Raw genomic sequence first — 16,109 nt, forward strand, 5'->3', positions numbered from 1 at the left:
GCATGATCACACTCAAGATGAGTGTGATCATGTCCCATAACAAAAGTTCCATTAACCTCAGTTCCTGGCACTGAGGTCAGGCTGACAGGCCTGTAGTTCCCTTGATCCTCCTCTAACCATTCTTGTAGCTGGGTGTCACATGGTCAACCTCCAGTCATCTGGGACCCCCCCAGTTAGCCAGGACTGATGATAAATGATGGAGTGGCTTGGTGAGCTCTTCTACCAGCTCCCTCAGCACCTTCATGTGAACCCCATCTGGCCCCAGAGAGTTGGGAGTTTCTAAGGAAGCAGGTCTAACTACTTCCTCCTGGATTTTCAGGGGGTCTATTCAGCTCCATATCCCAGTCTACCAGATCAGGGGGCTGGTTGCCCTTGGGACAACCAGTCTTTTTGCTGAAGACTGAGGCAAAGAAGGCATTAAGTACCTCAGCCTCTTCCTCATCCTTGCTTACAAAGTTCCCCTCCACATCAAATAAGACATTCCATACTAGCTTTTCTGTTCCCAAACGTTCACCACTGAAGAACTATTCCCATTATCAAGATGCAGTCTCTACTTGGACAATATATCCTCTGACATCCTACCATTTTGAAATTTTCAAAGGCTTTTTTTTAATTGGACTAGAGCTGAACAACTGGAACCGAGCAGCCTGATCTCACCATTTGTTCTAACAGTCTACAGGCTAAACTCCATAATTTTTAATCTTCTCATGGCTCAGTACAGTAAAGCAAATCTCCATGGACATTTCATGAAGCCATGCCCTCTGCAAAAAGAATAGCATCTAAAAGATATACTAACTTACCATTTCTCACACTGGTATCAAGGAATCTATTCCTGTGTTTGATCTAAATGTTTAGTCAACCAGAACTTTAAGAGTAATTAGTGATCTGATATAAAAATATATAGAGATAAAATAAGACTTTTTTTCCAAATAAGATCAGGACTCACCATCACTAGCTTATAGGTGGTCTCATGTGATTAAAAGCTGTATCAACTTGCTGCTCAAACTCACACTCCAGGTATGAACGCTTACATCACTCACACTACTAGAAAGTGGTTTGGCTCATATTTTCTACTCAGTCTAGACATGGGTAGATCAAGCCACATGGCATTATGAACGAGAGCCCTTATGCCACCTCTGCACAATGAAGGAGTCTGATCCATAGATTTCTTCTGAATAATTAATTATAAAAAATGTAAGTGCCTGACCTCTGGGTGGTATTTGCAGGGTTGAGTTCTTAGTGTATAACCCCATTGAAGATGTTTCCAAGAAAACCTGAACTTCAAAGCAGTTCTGTATATATTCTACATGTCCAGTAATTACGAACATTTTGAGATAACTGATTATTATTTTTACAGTTTTGAAATTATTTCAGAAAGAAGGATCCCTCAAAAAGCTCAAGGTGAAAAAACTTGTGTGGGACAGAAAGCAACAATACAATAGCTTTGCCTCTTGTAAAATGTTTTCACAAATACTTTTCTATTTTCTTTTCAGCAGATTTCTGGAAGTTTAAGGTCTCAATTTGGACAGTCTTTACATTTGATTTTTATTTCTTTTACAAAAATGCCTGGAGGAAAGAAAGCAGCTTTTCTAAAGAAAAAGGGTAATTTTGAAATTTCAGTCATAGCTTGGAACACTAACAGGTCTGGCTAAGTCAAATGCTTGTTTCAAGCCAGTATGTAAAAATATAAACCAAAGAAACTTCAGGCTCCTTACCTGTAAAAGATAAATTAGCATTAAAATGTTCACTGCTCTTAGATATTATATCCAATCTGTCTGCAAACTTGTCAAATCCAAGTGTTAATGTCACGCCCCAGTTACTTTCAGGTACAATATTTCCCGAAAATAATACTGTATGCCATTACCTCCAAACCAATTTATTTTACACACGCGGTGATGGAAAACTATGTGCAAAGGTAACCAACCAGGACTAAATGGATTTAGTTCCATTTGGTGCATGAGTGGCTTACACATAAAAATTCTATTAATTATATTGTAAATCCCCTGGCACAGCAGGTTGAGCAGATTCACCCTGAAGACAGTTATCAGAAGAGATAACTACTGTACCATGAAATATAAAATGGTCAGAGGCTTCATAGTACTTATTACTTGCGAAATATGGAGGAGAAAAAAGGAGAAGAGGCTGTAGAACACATTCAAAACAGATTAAGGGAAAACCAACAACTCTGGGCAAATTTCCCAAGTTTGACCCACATACTTAAAAAGGAGATATGTTAGTACAACCTGCATTGACTAAAGAATTGGTAAGGTTTCAGCTTGTCCACAAGATGCTAGTCACCATCTCTTCCTCTCCACTGCTGACCTTATTGAATTCCTTTTCGGTAATCAGATACAGAATTCAGTCTCAAGCGCCAGCTGCTGCTGCAGATACAACTTTGTGACGTCCTTATATATGAATTCCTCAGGTTGGATATTTTCTGCTTTTTATCTGCACTTGATTTACCAAACCCACAAATAGTCATAACCATGATTTGTATGGCTCAGTAAGGACTCTACTGCCTTCCTGTACACAGAGTATGTCTTGGCAAAGTAGGACAAAACGATCTCTCTGCAGCTGAGGTCTCCCTGCAGTAACACTGATCAAAACTTCATCTTCTTATTGGGCATTGCCAACACTTCCAGACCAGGGACTGAAAGCCATACATGCTTAAACACTTAATAGTTCTTACATCTCTTCAACATTTTGCCAAGATTTCTGCATTATCATTCCCTTGTGCTGATACCACTTCATTTGTTCTCCAGCATTCAGACCTCTGGGTCTTTCCCTGGAAACTTCTTTTGACAGTCATAATTCCAGATTCTTATCCTCAGCTATGTAATGCTTTTCACAACACTGCTCTTCCATATTTGTTATTGCATCCCTCTCTGATACACTCGAGCCTATCTTACACCACCTGAATGGAGCATCCTCTCCTAAGCCACAGGCACTACACTGCTCCCCTCCTCTGCATCTCTCCCCTCACATTCCCTGTGAAGCTCCGAAGCACAGAACCCCAGACAAAATATACAGCCCAGTATGGGCTCTGAGAGATGCTAAACTTGCTTAGAAGTTAAAAGGAAATTTTTACATTATTCAGAACCTTTAGTTTGTGTATTAGTTACCTAAAAAAAAAAAAAAAAAAAAGAGCACGTTTCTCTTGTTGTTACACTCTACTTTCTTTTATTTAGTTAGTTTCCTAACTCAATTTACTGAGTTTCAACTGAAATAATATTTAAAGCTGATCACTGGCAGGCCGCTGTCTTTATGATGTGCAGCCCTAGAACCAACTATAACAGGATACCCTGGTAGTTAACAGAACATCAAAATCAGCTGTAAAAGCATGTTGTGACTTCAGATAATCTAACTGGCTGAAAAAAAAGGTAAAATCCAATTAAATAAAATTATATGAGACAAAACAGTAGAATGAAGTAAAGCTGCAAATTCAAAATATTTAGCATAGCTAACAGAAGAAAATAATCCATGGAACATACTGTTATGGGTAAAATTATAAACATGTAACCGAAGAGAGTTACTATATCATCTGAACAATGTAACCAAGCGTTTTCTAATGAAGCACAGATGTAAAGAGTGAACTAGCACAGCCAATCCATTCGAACTTACACTCCTGTATTCCTCTATTTCTCTGTTAAAATAAACGTGACATTTAAAAATTAAAAAAACCTTCTCAATTCCCAAATTAAACCATGTTCTAACTGTTTGGATTGTAACTACAAGGTGATAATATTGTTATTATTAAAAATATTAAATACATATATGTCAGGAAAAAAGCTAATACATGCATACATTATATTTGTTTATAATTCACTAAATATTAGCTCCATTTTGCATGAAATCCAGAAGTACATTTATTAGAAATCCACTGGCCCTCTGCATTGTGGAAGCCCATGCATGGCATGAACACATTGCTGGGGAAACTGAAAGGTTTAGTTAGGAAAGCCAGCTTTAAACAGCAGAGCAAAATCACTGTGGAACCTGCTTGCACCCATAGTGGAAACTGTACGCTATGGAATCACTCAAATCTTCCCAGACCCTTCCTGCTCACGTTCAGTATTACTGTCCTGCAGACACTTCAACATGCAGGGTAAATGCAGCTAATAAGCATAATTAGCTCAGACAGTGTATTTTAATTTAGTTTTGCACTAAAGACTAATTGCCTACTCAGCGAAGGGGAAGTGTAACATTTTTTTTAAGATGCTTACCCGAGGGCCCTGATCACCTTGATCTCCCTGCAAAGTGGAAAGATGAGATGATAGGTTTAACACAGCATCTGTGTGCTACCCAGCTCTCTTACATAATCTAACATTTCACTGCATCAATACAAACGGTCTCTTGAGTTCATGCTGGGAGGGCTTTCCAGTCACCTTGTAAGAATCACCCAAACATCAACTCACCTTCTCGCCTTTTGGACCAGGAGGGCCCTGAAAGAAACAAAGGCAAAGACTAATTAGTGATACTGATGAATTCCTGGGACACAGCAAGAAACAGGCCTGTGCTGATCTGCAATTTCTTCCCAACAATATATTTCCTTATATTTTAACTCCAAATGCCGGTGTTACTCCAGAGATGGATTCTTCACTGTACTAGTAACAGGAACTGCACACTATTTCTTGAACCCTGTGTGTGGAATCAGTCTCCTTAGACAAGAAAAACTATGTCTGAAATGGCACAATATCTACAGATTTCACTTAGGGACAATAGTTTATCTCCTATCAGATAATAAAAGTTTTCTTAGAGTGTAAAGCTCTTTGCAAGTACACTGAATAAATTCAAATATATATAAACCTTTCATGTATTTTGGCACCCTCCTTGTCTCAGATTGCCAAAGAAAAATGGATTCAAAATTCTAAAAGTAGCGTTTTCATTCCCTTCTTTGGCAATACTGATATTTAGTCTCAAGCAGACTGTTTAGGCAAAATGAGCTCTTTGTGTATTATGATTTTGCAGGGGTATTACTATTTCTTACTTACCACCCAACAAACAGTAGGGTGACAGAATCACAAATAGGAGGTCCTCTCCTATTTCATTTTTACTGAGCACTTTTCAGAAAGCTAGCAGCAGGTTTCTAAACCACTAGTTTTTCAGGTTAGTATCTTGTGAATAAAAATGCTATCAGTCTGCAAAAACCTGTCTGCTTACACAGTGCAGACTCTACCTCCAGCTTTCTGAAAGGTATGCAGGTGTTTCATTACAAAGAAGGACCTGAGTTACGTATGAAAGCAGCTGTAAACAGAGAAGGAACCATTCAAGCCAGCATGGTTCACTGTGATAACACAATGAGAGTGTGTGGTAGTGTTGTGTGTGTTTGTGAGGCTGTATGCAGAAGAAGAAAAGATTGTCACTAACAACACTGGTAAAAAGCCATGTGGTTCACATAAATGCAGTGGAATGGAGGTCAGTCTGCTGTGTATTAAAGATGCGATCAACCACAGACAATTCTTTGAGAATCTCTGTTGTAGCCAATTTTCTGCTTAGTTTTAGGGGCTTCTGATACATGCCAGAGAAGAGCATCTGCTCCTAAATCTTTCAAGGAATTAAAGCATATGCCTCTCCTTCCATGGGCTGTCATCTCTTCTATCTGCTGCAGAGGACAGCAAGTCTGTTTCCTTATGTCCTCACATCTCCTTCAGGAAGGACAGTGCTCACTGCCAGCTGAGTGGAAACTATCTGCTCAGTTAACTATGACCCCTGCCCACTTTGCATTGCCCTGCAAGCACTTGGCCTCTTTAAAAACAAAATTTTAAAAAAATAGTTTAATGAATAGATACAACCCATATATACTTTTTTAATACTTCAACCCCTACATTCCTTTCCTAGTTCACATGTTCACATACATACTGAAAACAGTGCAGCACCGTCTACTTTTAGCTACAGTCTCCACATATATGTACTTTGACATGACATTACAGTAGAGCAGGTCTGCTTTAAAACTTACACTTACATGCCACTGAGCTTGTGAATAAACTCATACCATCAGCAACACAGTAACTGCAAGATGGGAAGAACTAAAATCAGTCAGCGCAGCCACCTGCTGCCTTCTCCACAGTGAATGTGAAGCACAAGCAAAGCACTTGTGCTCACATGTTCTACCTCCTTGAATTATCAAGCCATTACCAGCTCTGAATATCTCACTGGCTGCAAAGCGCAAATAGCATGACCCCTATCTGCTACAATCAGAATCCTATTTCTCAGGCCTTAGGCATGAAATTATAGATAACATGACATGACTGAGAGTGTAAGCAGATGTTGTCTTGTTCCTGCCTTCATTTAGATGCTCAGTGCCGTTCTTACGCCCAAGAGTGGTCCTGCTTCTGATGGGCTTTGGCTTGTAACCTTTCTGATGCATGCTTGCCACAGCTCTGCCTGCTGGTAGAAATCACAACAGGAGAGATCGCATCAGCTGAGCTAAGCTGGCTCACTGGAACAGAAACAAGTTAGAGGTGAGGGGTTCAGCCACAAGATCTGCAGGGTTACTGCACTGTCTCCCTGGTATGGCTGCTGGCAATTTGTTCAGCCACCTCCAGGGCACAAGTGGCCCCTTCCGCTCCCCTGCGTTATTTTCCTCTGCTAAGAGTTCTCTGAAAGTACAATCATGCTTTTCAATAAGACTGAATCATATCTCTCTCTTTTTTTTTCCTCATTTTTCTGTGTAGGATTTTCTGAAAATGACCTGCACACATCATAATCAGAATTTGTTTTGTTTTTTATGGCTTGGTGTTTTCTCTCCCTGAGGGGCACACACCATCATCTCTATCAAGTCACCCTTCCAGCACACGAATTTTTCATGAGAGTCTTCATAGATGTCTAACGATTTTAACTGTACCAGGAGTTAAAAACAACTTTTCAAAAGCTCACAAAAGCACTTCTGGTGTGAACATTCTCACAAGTCTCTTCACTTGCATTTGCAATGCTTTTGCCTTCTGCAACAGTCATGAAAAACAAACAAACAACTGTAAATAAAAATGGCTCTTTTGGATGCAAGTGAAGAGAACCAGTGGGGTTCCATCAAAATAAAAACTAATGGAATACTTTCATGGCTTGTTCACCCATCTCTGGATTTTCCCCCACTGTTTCAACTGTCTTCTATTGTTTTTTTGCAACTTTAAACAGAAAATTCCTATCCTCAGCCTTTGACATCTTCTTTCCATTTGTGCTGAGAAATTCTCCCAAGGTTTTTACTTCAGAGTTTATTAGTGTGTGTACACTGAGTGGAGGCAGGGAGGAAGAAAAATCTGAGGGAAAGCTGCGTTTGTGGGGGTGGGGCGTGATTAGGAGACAGATTTGTTTAAAGGAGGGCAAGGTTTCTTCTGTTTAAGGGTACAGACACAAAGCACAGAGTGAGTAAAATAACACTAGTTTTGTAGGCTATGGCATAGACCTGCTGTTTTTTTCCCAGGGAGACTTCTGTGCTTTCATTTATGAGATGGCAGAGATCAAGCCACGAGCTGCCGAACAAATGTGAAAGCATTTTGTGTAAGTTATATGAAACGTCTGAGGTCAGAGCATTTCTGAAATAACTTTACAGTGTTTTCACTGGAAACAGAGGCTCTTTTCTCAAAGTGTAATTATCTACTCCAGACTACTATACATTTCCAAGGAGAGTTTATAGCCTGTTTCACATAAGCAAGGCCTTGTAAATCTCAAACACATGAAAAATCTGCATTCATAATTAGGTGAAAAATACTACTGTTTTTAAAACAAGGTCTCCTAAAGAAGACTGAAAGGCCTCCAGGCACCTGCCAGCCAAGAACAATGCTGAAATCAGGGTTAAATCCAAAAACCAGCCATATTCAGCATTACTGACAGGTGACCCCTTGCCCCCTTCGCCCCCCCCCCCCCCCCCCCCCACCCAATCAAAATCCCATTTCCATACTCTGATGAAATTTTACATTACTATAAATATGTGTACAGGAGTAGAAAGGCAAGAGAATGCAACACCAGAAAACAGGAGACTGATTCTTGCAGTCTTCTTCAGGCATCATTCCTTTAGAGTTAACTGAGTGTAACCAGCATGATTTTTTTCACACAGCTGAAATTTTGTAATTAACTCCCTGAAAGATGCTAATTTTGTATTCCAAAAGGCCACTGAAACCTATATATTTTTGCAAAAAGTACATCCAGAGACCTCTTAGAAAGCCAGTAGTTGACTTATATTGGTTTTACAAACATTCATAATCACCAAAATTCTCTTACAGATATATTCTCTCCACATACAGATCTGCCTTTAGACGTAATACAGGAAGTTCTACTGCAAAGTCACCCAAAAGGCTCCAAGCATTGATGGGATAATAGAACTGAAAATAGTAAGGGATTCTCAGAACAGAGTACAAAGAAACAGCAATGTTGAAGGTTCTGTAAAAAGCTCCACAGTCAGTACAGAGCAGTCAGTACAGAGCAGTGCAGACTTTTCCTGACTGTCAGACAGCCCACATGATGCCACTGTAAAAAGGAACAGCCAGCCCCCAGCACAAGTTGGTGATAACCAACTAACCAATAGAATCAGCTGGACTGTGACAGTCCCAGCTCTCACTGGGATCATCCACCCTCACAGCTCCTAAGGAACATGACAGGTCAAACTTGACATCTCCCATCAGACAGAGCTCCCACAGAAGGCACAGGTGACAATAACCTTTCAGACACAGTCACTGCTTTCCTGTGTTCCCACCAGCCGTAGGCTGAGGCAAGCTGGCAGCTGGAGGGCTGAATGTAGTTTGCAAGGTTCAACCTTCATTTTCATTTGGGATTGAGGGGTATACATCCCCTGACTGAGTGCAGTCATCCCTACCAGCAGCTGCAGCACCCACAGTGTGACTGGCAGCCCAAGGCAACAGCAGCCTTGCAGAAATGAACAGGAAAGTGAACCAGCTATTCCAAGGTCACCCAGACAAATCCAAAAAGATAATAAATTTGCCAGCTTAGTTTAATCATGTTTTCACAACTAATGGCATGCCATACATTGCCTAAGTTAATTCAATACTGCAGATTACTTTAAAGGTAAAGAGGTGGCTTTAGCACATAACAAAATAATCAGATACAAAACCTGAACTTTCTTTGAAACTTGACTCATGACTTTGATAAATTACAAGAATCTGACTGGAACAACAGTCCCTGGTCTATCCTATAATTACTGCAAAATATTAGGACCAGATATGCTGAATCATAGGAGGTTACACAGAGCATTATGAAACACTGCTGTGTTTCACAACTGTTTCAAAGTTCCTACACTCATTTCAGTCCCGTGTCCACTATGCAAACCCTGAATTACTGAGGCAATGTGGTTTTGGCATCTGCTGAGCTTGGCCATGTTTTCAGCCAGTGTCTACATATGCTAGTTTACAATGCCAACATTTCACCTTGCAACAATTTTACAAGTACACAGAAGAATTTTCAGTGAATCTGAACAGTCTGTACTGCTGAAGTACCTTCCTTTTTACGCGTTTTATTCTTCTCCTGTAATATGACTGACTGACGGGGAAAACTTCAACCAAACACCTCTCAAAAGACTTTACTAATATCTCATTTCCTCCCCTTATATTCTCAAGTTTTTGTTAAAAATTCTAAGGCAGAACAAAAGAAACCTGAATTTTTGACACAATAACGGCAACTGCTTTAAACAACATTATGCAAATTACTTACGCTGAGAAACATAAAACTGATTTATACAGCAATCTAGATAAACAGCTCTGTTAACGTTCACAACAAGCAAATTATAAATGACTCCTGCTGTAAATTCATACAACTGTATTCAGAAGTCATTGATTTATAGCACTATACAAATCAGACAAGTTTATAAACTACAGGCAGGAGAACACAGTCTACCCAAAATGTGTCAAGAAACCATTTAGACTGTAACTTAGACACTCATTTTTTATGCAGTGCTGTTGCTGAGGTTGGGATGGGGTGCTGGTTTTTTGAAACTTAAAACGCTGCTCACAAAAACCACCAGCTCACATTAGAAGCTGCAGAAGGGTTGCTGCAAACTCATTAATCCAGTGCCCAGGAAAAAGCACTAGGCACAGTGTCCCAAGCACGAACCTACTAAAGGGGATCTCCTCTTCCTTTCTCTAACTTTCTTTCTTTGATTTATCAGTAAGACTGGCATCTTCTCCTCCCCTTTCCATTCCTTCAACAGACAAACATAACGTTTTCCTTCGAAAGCCTGCAAAACAGCACAAACAGTCCCACAAAGATTCTATGGTACACAGGGTATGACTGTGTACCCATTGCCAGAGCATGAAAAAACAAGGATTAGCTTTACTATTCCACATATTAATTTAAGTAAACATTATGATTCAAATCTGCTACGTTTCTTCTGAGTCAAGTAGCTGCTGTGTGTGACAGTAAGACCAATTATACGGTGGCAGAAAAAAATGCCACATTTTTAAACAAAAGAAAATGGCTTCTGTTAAAGTCAAAAACCTTCTGACTTCCATTTACTGCCCAATGCACTGTAATACATGTATTTCCTGAATCTCAGCCCTCATTGCCTTGTCCACAATGCACCTTCCTATTCTCCTACTTGTCAGATAGGCAGAAATTCACTGATGATGTTAGAGATTTGATGCAATACTGTAAAACAAAACAAAACAAACAAACAAACAACCCAACCAAACCAAAACAAAACCACACCACAAAGGAAACGCCACTAATAAACTGGTAAAACAGGACATAAAAATACAGATGAGAAAACCTAATACTGCTGCATTGCTGATGTTACAAGAAAACAACCAGAGCTTCTGATTTCAAAAACAGGAAGGAAGGAAGATTGAGAGGAAGATACAAACACAATTTTCAAAACCATAGAAACACACAAAATTTTGTCTGGCACTCAGAACTGCAGGAAGACATAATAAAACCCAACTGATGTGGGCTCTACAGAATCAAAATTCAGAAAGCAGACTGAACATGGAGCTTTTTTTACTATTACTGTTATATTTGCTACTTCCACAGCAATCTCAGGATTTTTTCAAGTTCAATCTATGATTTTTAACTATATTTTTAGTTACAGCATAGTATCAGCTTCAGTGTTCAATATTCGGTTTATAAAACATTTCAAAAATGAGACATTTTTGATACAGACTGGTTGAGGCTTCCTACTCTTATACCCATCCTCCAGCAGACTCCTGTCTCATCAGATGTCCACCTGAGAAAGCATAACATGCTATCTTAGAATCACCAGTTTGGGTTGGAAGGGTTTAAAAGTCATTTAGTCCATCCTCCCAGCAAAGAGCAGGACCCTCTTCAACGTGACCAGTGTGCTTCAAGTTGCCCATCCAACCTGACCTTTAGTGTTTCCAGGGATGAGGCATCCTCCGCCTCTCTGGGCGACCTTTAGCAGTGTTTTACCATCCTCAGGGCAAAAAAAAATCCTTCTCTATGCATCTAGTTTCAATCTACCCTCTTTCAGTTTAAAACCAGTAACCCTTGAACTATCCTAACAGGCCCTGCTAAGAAGTGTAGTATGACCAAGATTAACTCCTCATCCTCTGGTATCTCAGGTAGGCTGTTCTGCACTCCTCTACCTTCACAGAACCTCTCTACTTTTTCCTCCTCTTCCTTTAGTCCCACTTGATCCAATAGTAAATAACTATACAGCAGAGTTTGTCTTCTACCCCTTCTCCAACAGGAATACGTGTACTAATATGTGTGTGTATGTGAGCATGCTGGTGGTGGAACATAAAAAAACAATACTGCATTTCTGTATCAGCATTCACTCAATAGTTGAAAAGTTAATATATAGCATGGTAGCTATGGAATAGACAAGAATGAGTCTGCTGCCAACAGAAGACAATATTTAAGTCATGGGATTCTTGATATAATTCAACAGTCTGTAAGATTCAATAATGAAAGAAAGTGGAGTTGATTTAGTCTTGTAACTTTCAAAGTAAGTATTCGCTACATTCAACAGCAATGATGCCACAGGAATTCAATGAATTAAAAATTTATTAAAAATAATGCTTGGTAAACAGAAAGAAGAATTAAAGGTTGTTTTCCAATTTTACAATAACAAGAACTGAAGTGCAAAGATTTTTCAACATTGATTGCTTCACCTTTTCTTTAGAAGAACTGCAGTATTTTTGTGTCAAAATACTGAAGCAGGAAAAGATTTAAAGCTCAAAACTATTTTTATTTCTATAGATTTCATGCCTGTTGTTTTACATTGAGCATTGAAAGGGATATGAAAGAAAGCAGAAAAAGTAACCAGCACTCCTTAAACTCCTGATTGTATCAATGTATTAACAGTGCCATAGTTAACACTCCAGAGGAGTTTTCTGCACTAGCCAGTGAGAACTGCACCTGTAGCAGCCTGCAAGCAGAATGCACAAATAGAGAGCTATTTTGCCCAAAAGTACTCATATGCTTCTGGCACCCTGGTCTAAGGAGATACTTTGGGCATTGATGCCTTGAATCCAATCAAAACATTCTACTTCATGGAAGAAATTAATGTGCCCCATAACAAGTAAGAATTTGAGGGAAAAAAAAAATTAAAAAAAAAATTCATAAAGGAACGATTAGTATAATAGAGTGATCTTATAAAACTGCATTGGGATTATGAAATTACATTCCGGCTTTCTTTCCTAACAAAATAGAAACTGAAAAGAAAAAGAACACATATTTTGCCAAACTCATGAAATCCTTCTTCCAGATTTTTGAGATAAAAATTCACCATTAAGTACTTTTTATACTTCTTTTGGGAGATTTTTATCCATAGGCCAGTTCTCTCATTTATTCCTAGAATCTTAATAAGAAAAAAGCTCCTCACTGGGACTTAACAGCTTCTTTTATTTTCAGAAATAGTAATTAATATTCCAATGTTTCAGTTATTTTTAACCTAAAAATAGAATGGCGGCTTCTCTAATTTAAACACCTCTGGTGCTTCCCTGATTGTTTTCTAGCCTGGTAGATAATTCAGGTAAAATGAAAGTGCCCTTTGCTTTAATCTTTTTTTGTTTATTTGTTTGACTTAAAAGAAAGTTTTTGGTGAGGATGGCAGGCTGAATGGAAACAGACAAAGAATGAAAGCAAGGGAAGAGGGGAGTTTCAGAGCAATAGAGATTCACCACTGCCACTCACTATCTACACAAGTACCTATGGTCATCAAAATACATCTTCCAAGCTCCCTAGCCTTTTGGATATCTCAACTTTGCTGTCTGCATTACTACTGTGTGATGAAATAGCATCCAAATATCTACCAGGCAGATCCTCCTTTGACCAGCAGCTGAGTCTAGGAGATTTATGTACTTCATTAACAGATGCTGCATAGGGTCCAGCTTTACAAAAAAATAAGCAGTAACTACAAAAAAACAGAGGACCGAAATGAAAAAAAAAAAAAAAAAAACACCTCTCTGTTCATCTATTTGAAAAAAGGGCTGGTTTCAAAACCAGGCTGGTTTTTGAAGAATTTTGGCCTGTACCTGCTATCGTATCAAGGCAAATTTATAAAGTAATAAAGGTTGAACTTGGGCAAACAAGCAAACCTGCACAGCTCACGTTTGAACAAGATTTTGTAGATAACATGTATTTCCTCTATTTTAACACTAAACCTATTTTCAGCAAGAGGATTTTAACACAGACTTTAAAACACAGAAGGCCAATTCCATTCTTCCATTTACTGTGGTGAATCCACATCATTTTCAGTAGCATTGCTCTGAGTTTCACTCAGTATTTCAAAGGCAAGGCATACTGTCTATACACTGGTTTTTTTTCTTTTCCAACTCAGTACAGGAGATATTTTCTCATTCAGTGTAGTAGAATGTCAAAGAAAGATTTAGATGTTCCTTTAGCGTTGCCTGAAAATGCTACTATGAAAGATGTGTGTTAGATTACTTAAATCGTGAATGGTTAAAAGAAAATGGCAGTAAAATAGTAGTAATAAAGCCGCCGCCAAGTAAAAAATAGCACCAAGGGCAGAAAGGCTTCTGAGACATCCACAGATTAAGAGCAATGGAATTATTTCAGAAACTAGTAACTTTTTAAACTTCAGGATGTGATAATGCTTGGAAAGAAACTCTTTCAGCAAAATACAATACGTTCCTCCAAGAATCTTATTCTTCTTTCTTTCCTATGTTCTCCTATTCTCCTTTCTTTCCTGCAAGTTCTGTAACCCTTTAAATTGTTCCTGTGCATGGGCTCTACTAGTACCCAAAAAAGCCTTTTCACAAGAACTGTCTGACAAATGTCAAGATAAAAGCTGCATTGCACAAACCCACCTGAAGTGACTTGCAAGTCTTAGGTTACTGCAAATGTTTCTGGACTATCCCAGGTACAAGGAATTGCAAAAAGAGGCAAAGCTTGACACTTTAAATCATAACTCTAGTCTTGATAGGGTTGTGTCAACCCTTAGTCAGATTATTTCATTTAACATCAAATAATATACAGAAAGAAAAGTACAAAAAAATAGCATATAAAATAATATTTATGTTACAATAAGACAAACAAATGCCAGCACAAGAACTAAATCTTTCATTAATTGTCACTAATTTCCTTATATGCAAAGGGGAAAATGACAACAACATATTTCATAGAGCTATTTTGAGAACTGTTCAGTTTTGTGAAGTTTGAGAGGGAACACCAGATAAATGCAGATGAATTTTTGTATCAACTGCAAACATTGCTTTTATATGCAGACATATGTAAAAGTGAGATGACTGAACATATTTTTGTAACCTATAAGGCTGGAAACATCTTTATACAGGAAGCAATTTAAGACAACATAAAGTTTATTAAAAACAAAACTGTTTTCTCCTCAAGACTAAGAGTATGGACTATAAAATTCAGAACATCTTCAGGGGAAATTAAACACATATGTATATTTATACTTAAATGGATATTCATTCTTTTTGGCAAATGATCACTAGCAGACATACTGGGCAATATAGCTGGATTGTATTTCTGAAAATACGTGATTCTCTTACATGTTTCTCAGCAGCTCACAGCTCTTGAATATTACTGATGGATCTCAGTAAAAAACTATATTAGGAAATCCTACAGTGTTGTAGGGACAGACAAAGCATTTTTGAAACTGGCAATCTGGATTAAAGCTCACAAACAGAATGGACACTTCCATGCCATGCTCATTAGCAACATTACTGGCAGCACACCAAATACTCCAATGAAAGTAACTGCGGCATCTTCTGCCTTTTTCTTCCCTCTTGAAACTTGACTCATACTTAGAGGCACAGCTCTTCTTCAATTCAATATAAAAAACCCCCAAACCTAATGCACTTCTACTAATGCATAAATTCACCTGAAGTAAAATTTCAGTTCACAGCAGTGTCACTTCATAAAGGGAAATATAAATTTTGAAGATTTCCTCTACCAGCCTGAGATCCAAATCTCCCAGGTCTGCTCAAGTTCACAGGACTTTCAAGCATCTACCACAAAACATCACCAGTCTCTGAACTGATAATGGCTTCCAAAGAAACTCTGACATTTTATAAACCTTGTGAAAGACTAGTATCTTAGACATCACAGCATTATCTTCAAGTCACAATAAGCTTGATGAAATCCACATTTTTATAACTCCTAATTTTAAATTAAAGCTAGTGAAACTACTGGGATATGCAACAAATTGAACTGGAATTCAAAGCTAAAATACAGCATGAAGATCACTAAAAACAATAAGCCAGCACAAGTTTAAAATCAAATTAAAAACATGTGCAGCAGGATAGTAATGTACTATATAATATTCCTGAACACAGTGCAATACATTGCTTTGACATAATCCCTAATAGAACACAGAACACACTAGTGTATTTCTGCCATATGTAAAAAAAAAGAGGAAGAAAATATGAAGATCATTGGATAAAGAAATTATTTAGGAATACAGGAAATATTTCAGTCCTTAATTATATTTTGACAACCCTTTGTAATGTCATAATGGAGCACAATACCAAGTTTGCAATTGCTTTTTTGTGCTCACATTTACTCTGTTAAGCTAAGCAATGCTTTACCAAATTAAGGCTTGCAAGTAATTTTTGCTTCACAGTTTCTCACTTGCTGTTAGAAGATCTACTATGCCCTGGTGACAGCTGGAACTTCTAGATGAATAGATGGAATGCTAATGTGTGATCCTCCATCACGTTTATACT

The 16,109-nt window shown here is 38.3% G+C and overlaps 1 protein-coding gene across 1 annotated transcript in view; it reads right to left on the reverse strand.

The window, feature by feature from the left end:
- The window catches only part of COL25A1 (collagen type XXV alpha 1 chain), a 299,790-nt gene that overhangs the window by 100,071 nt on the left and 183,610 nt on the right, over positions 1-16,109 (reverse strand). Inside the window, exons 8-9 of the mRNA XM_058420779.1 lie at positions 4,413-4,439; positions 4,221-4,247 (exon numbers count right to left, since the gene is read on the reverse strand). Coding sequence (XP_058276762.1) covers positions 4,221-4,247; positions 4,413-4,439 — 54 coding nt within the window. The remainder of the gene's footprint in view (positions 1-4,220; positions 4,248-4,412; positions 4,440-16,109) is intronic.

Source organism: Hirundo rustica, chromosome 5 (genome assembly GCF_015227805.2).
Source record: "Hirundo rustica isolate bHirRus1 chromosome 5, bHirRus1.pri.v3, whole genome shotgun sequence".
Taxonomy (NCBI): Eukaryota; Metazoa; Chordata; class Aves; order Passeriformes; family Hirundinidae; genus Hirundo; species Hirundo rustica.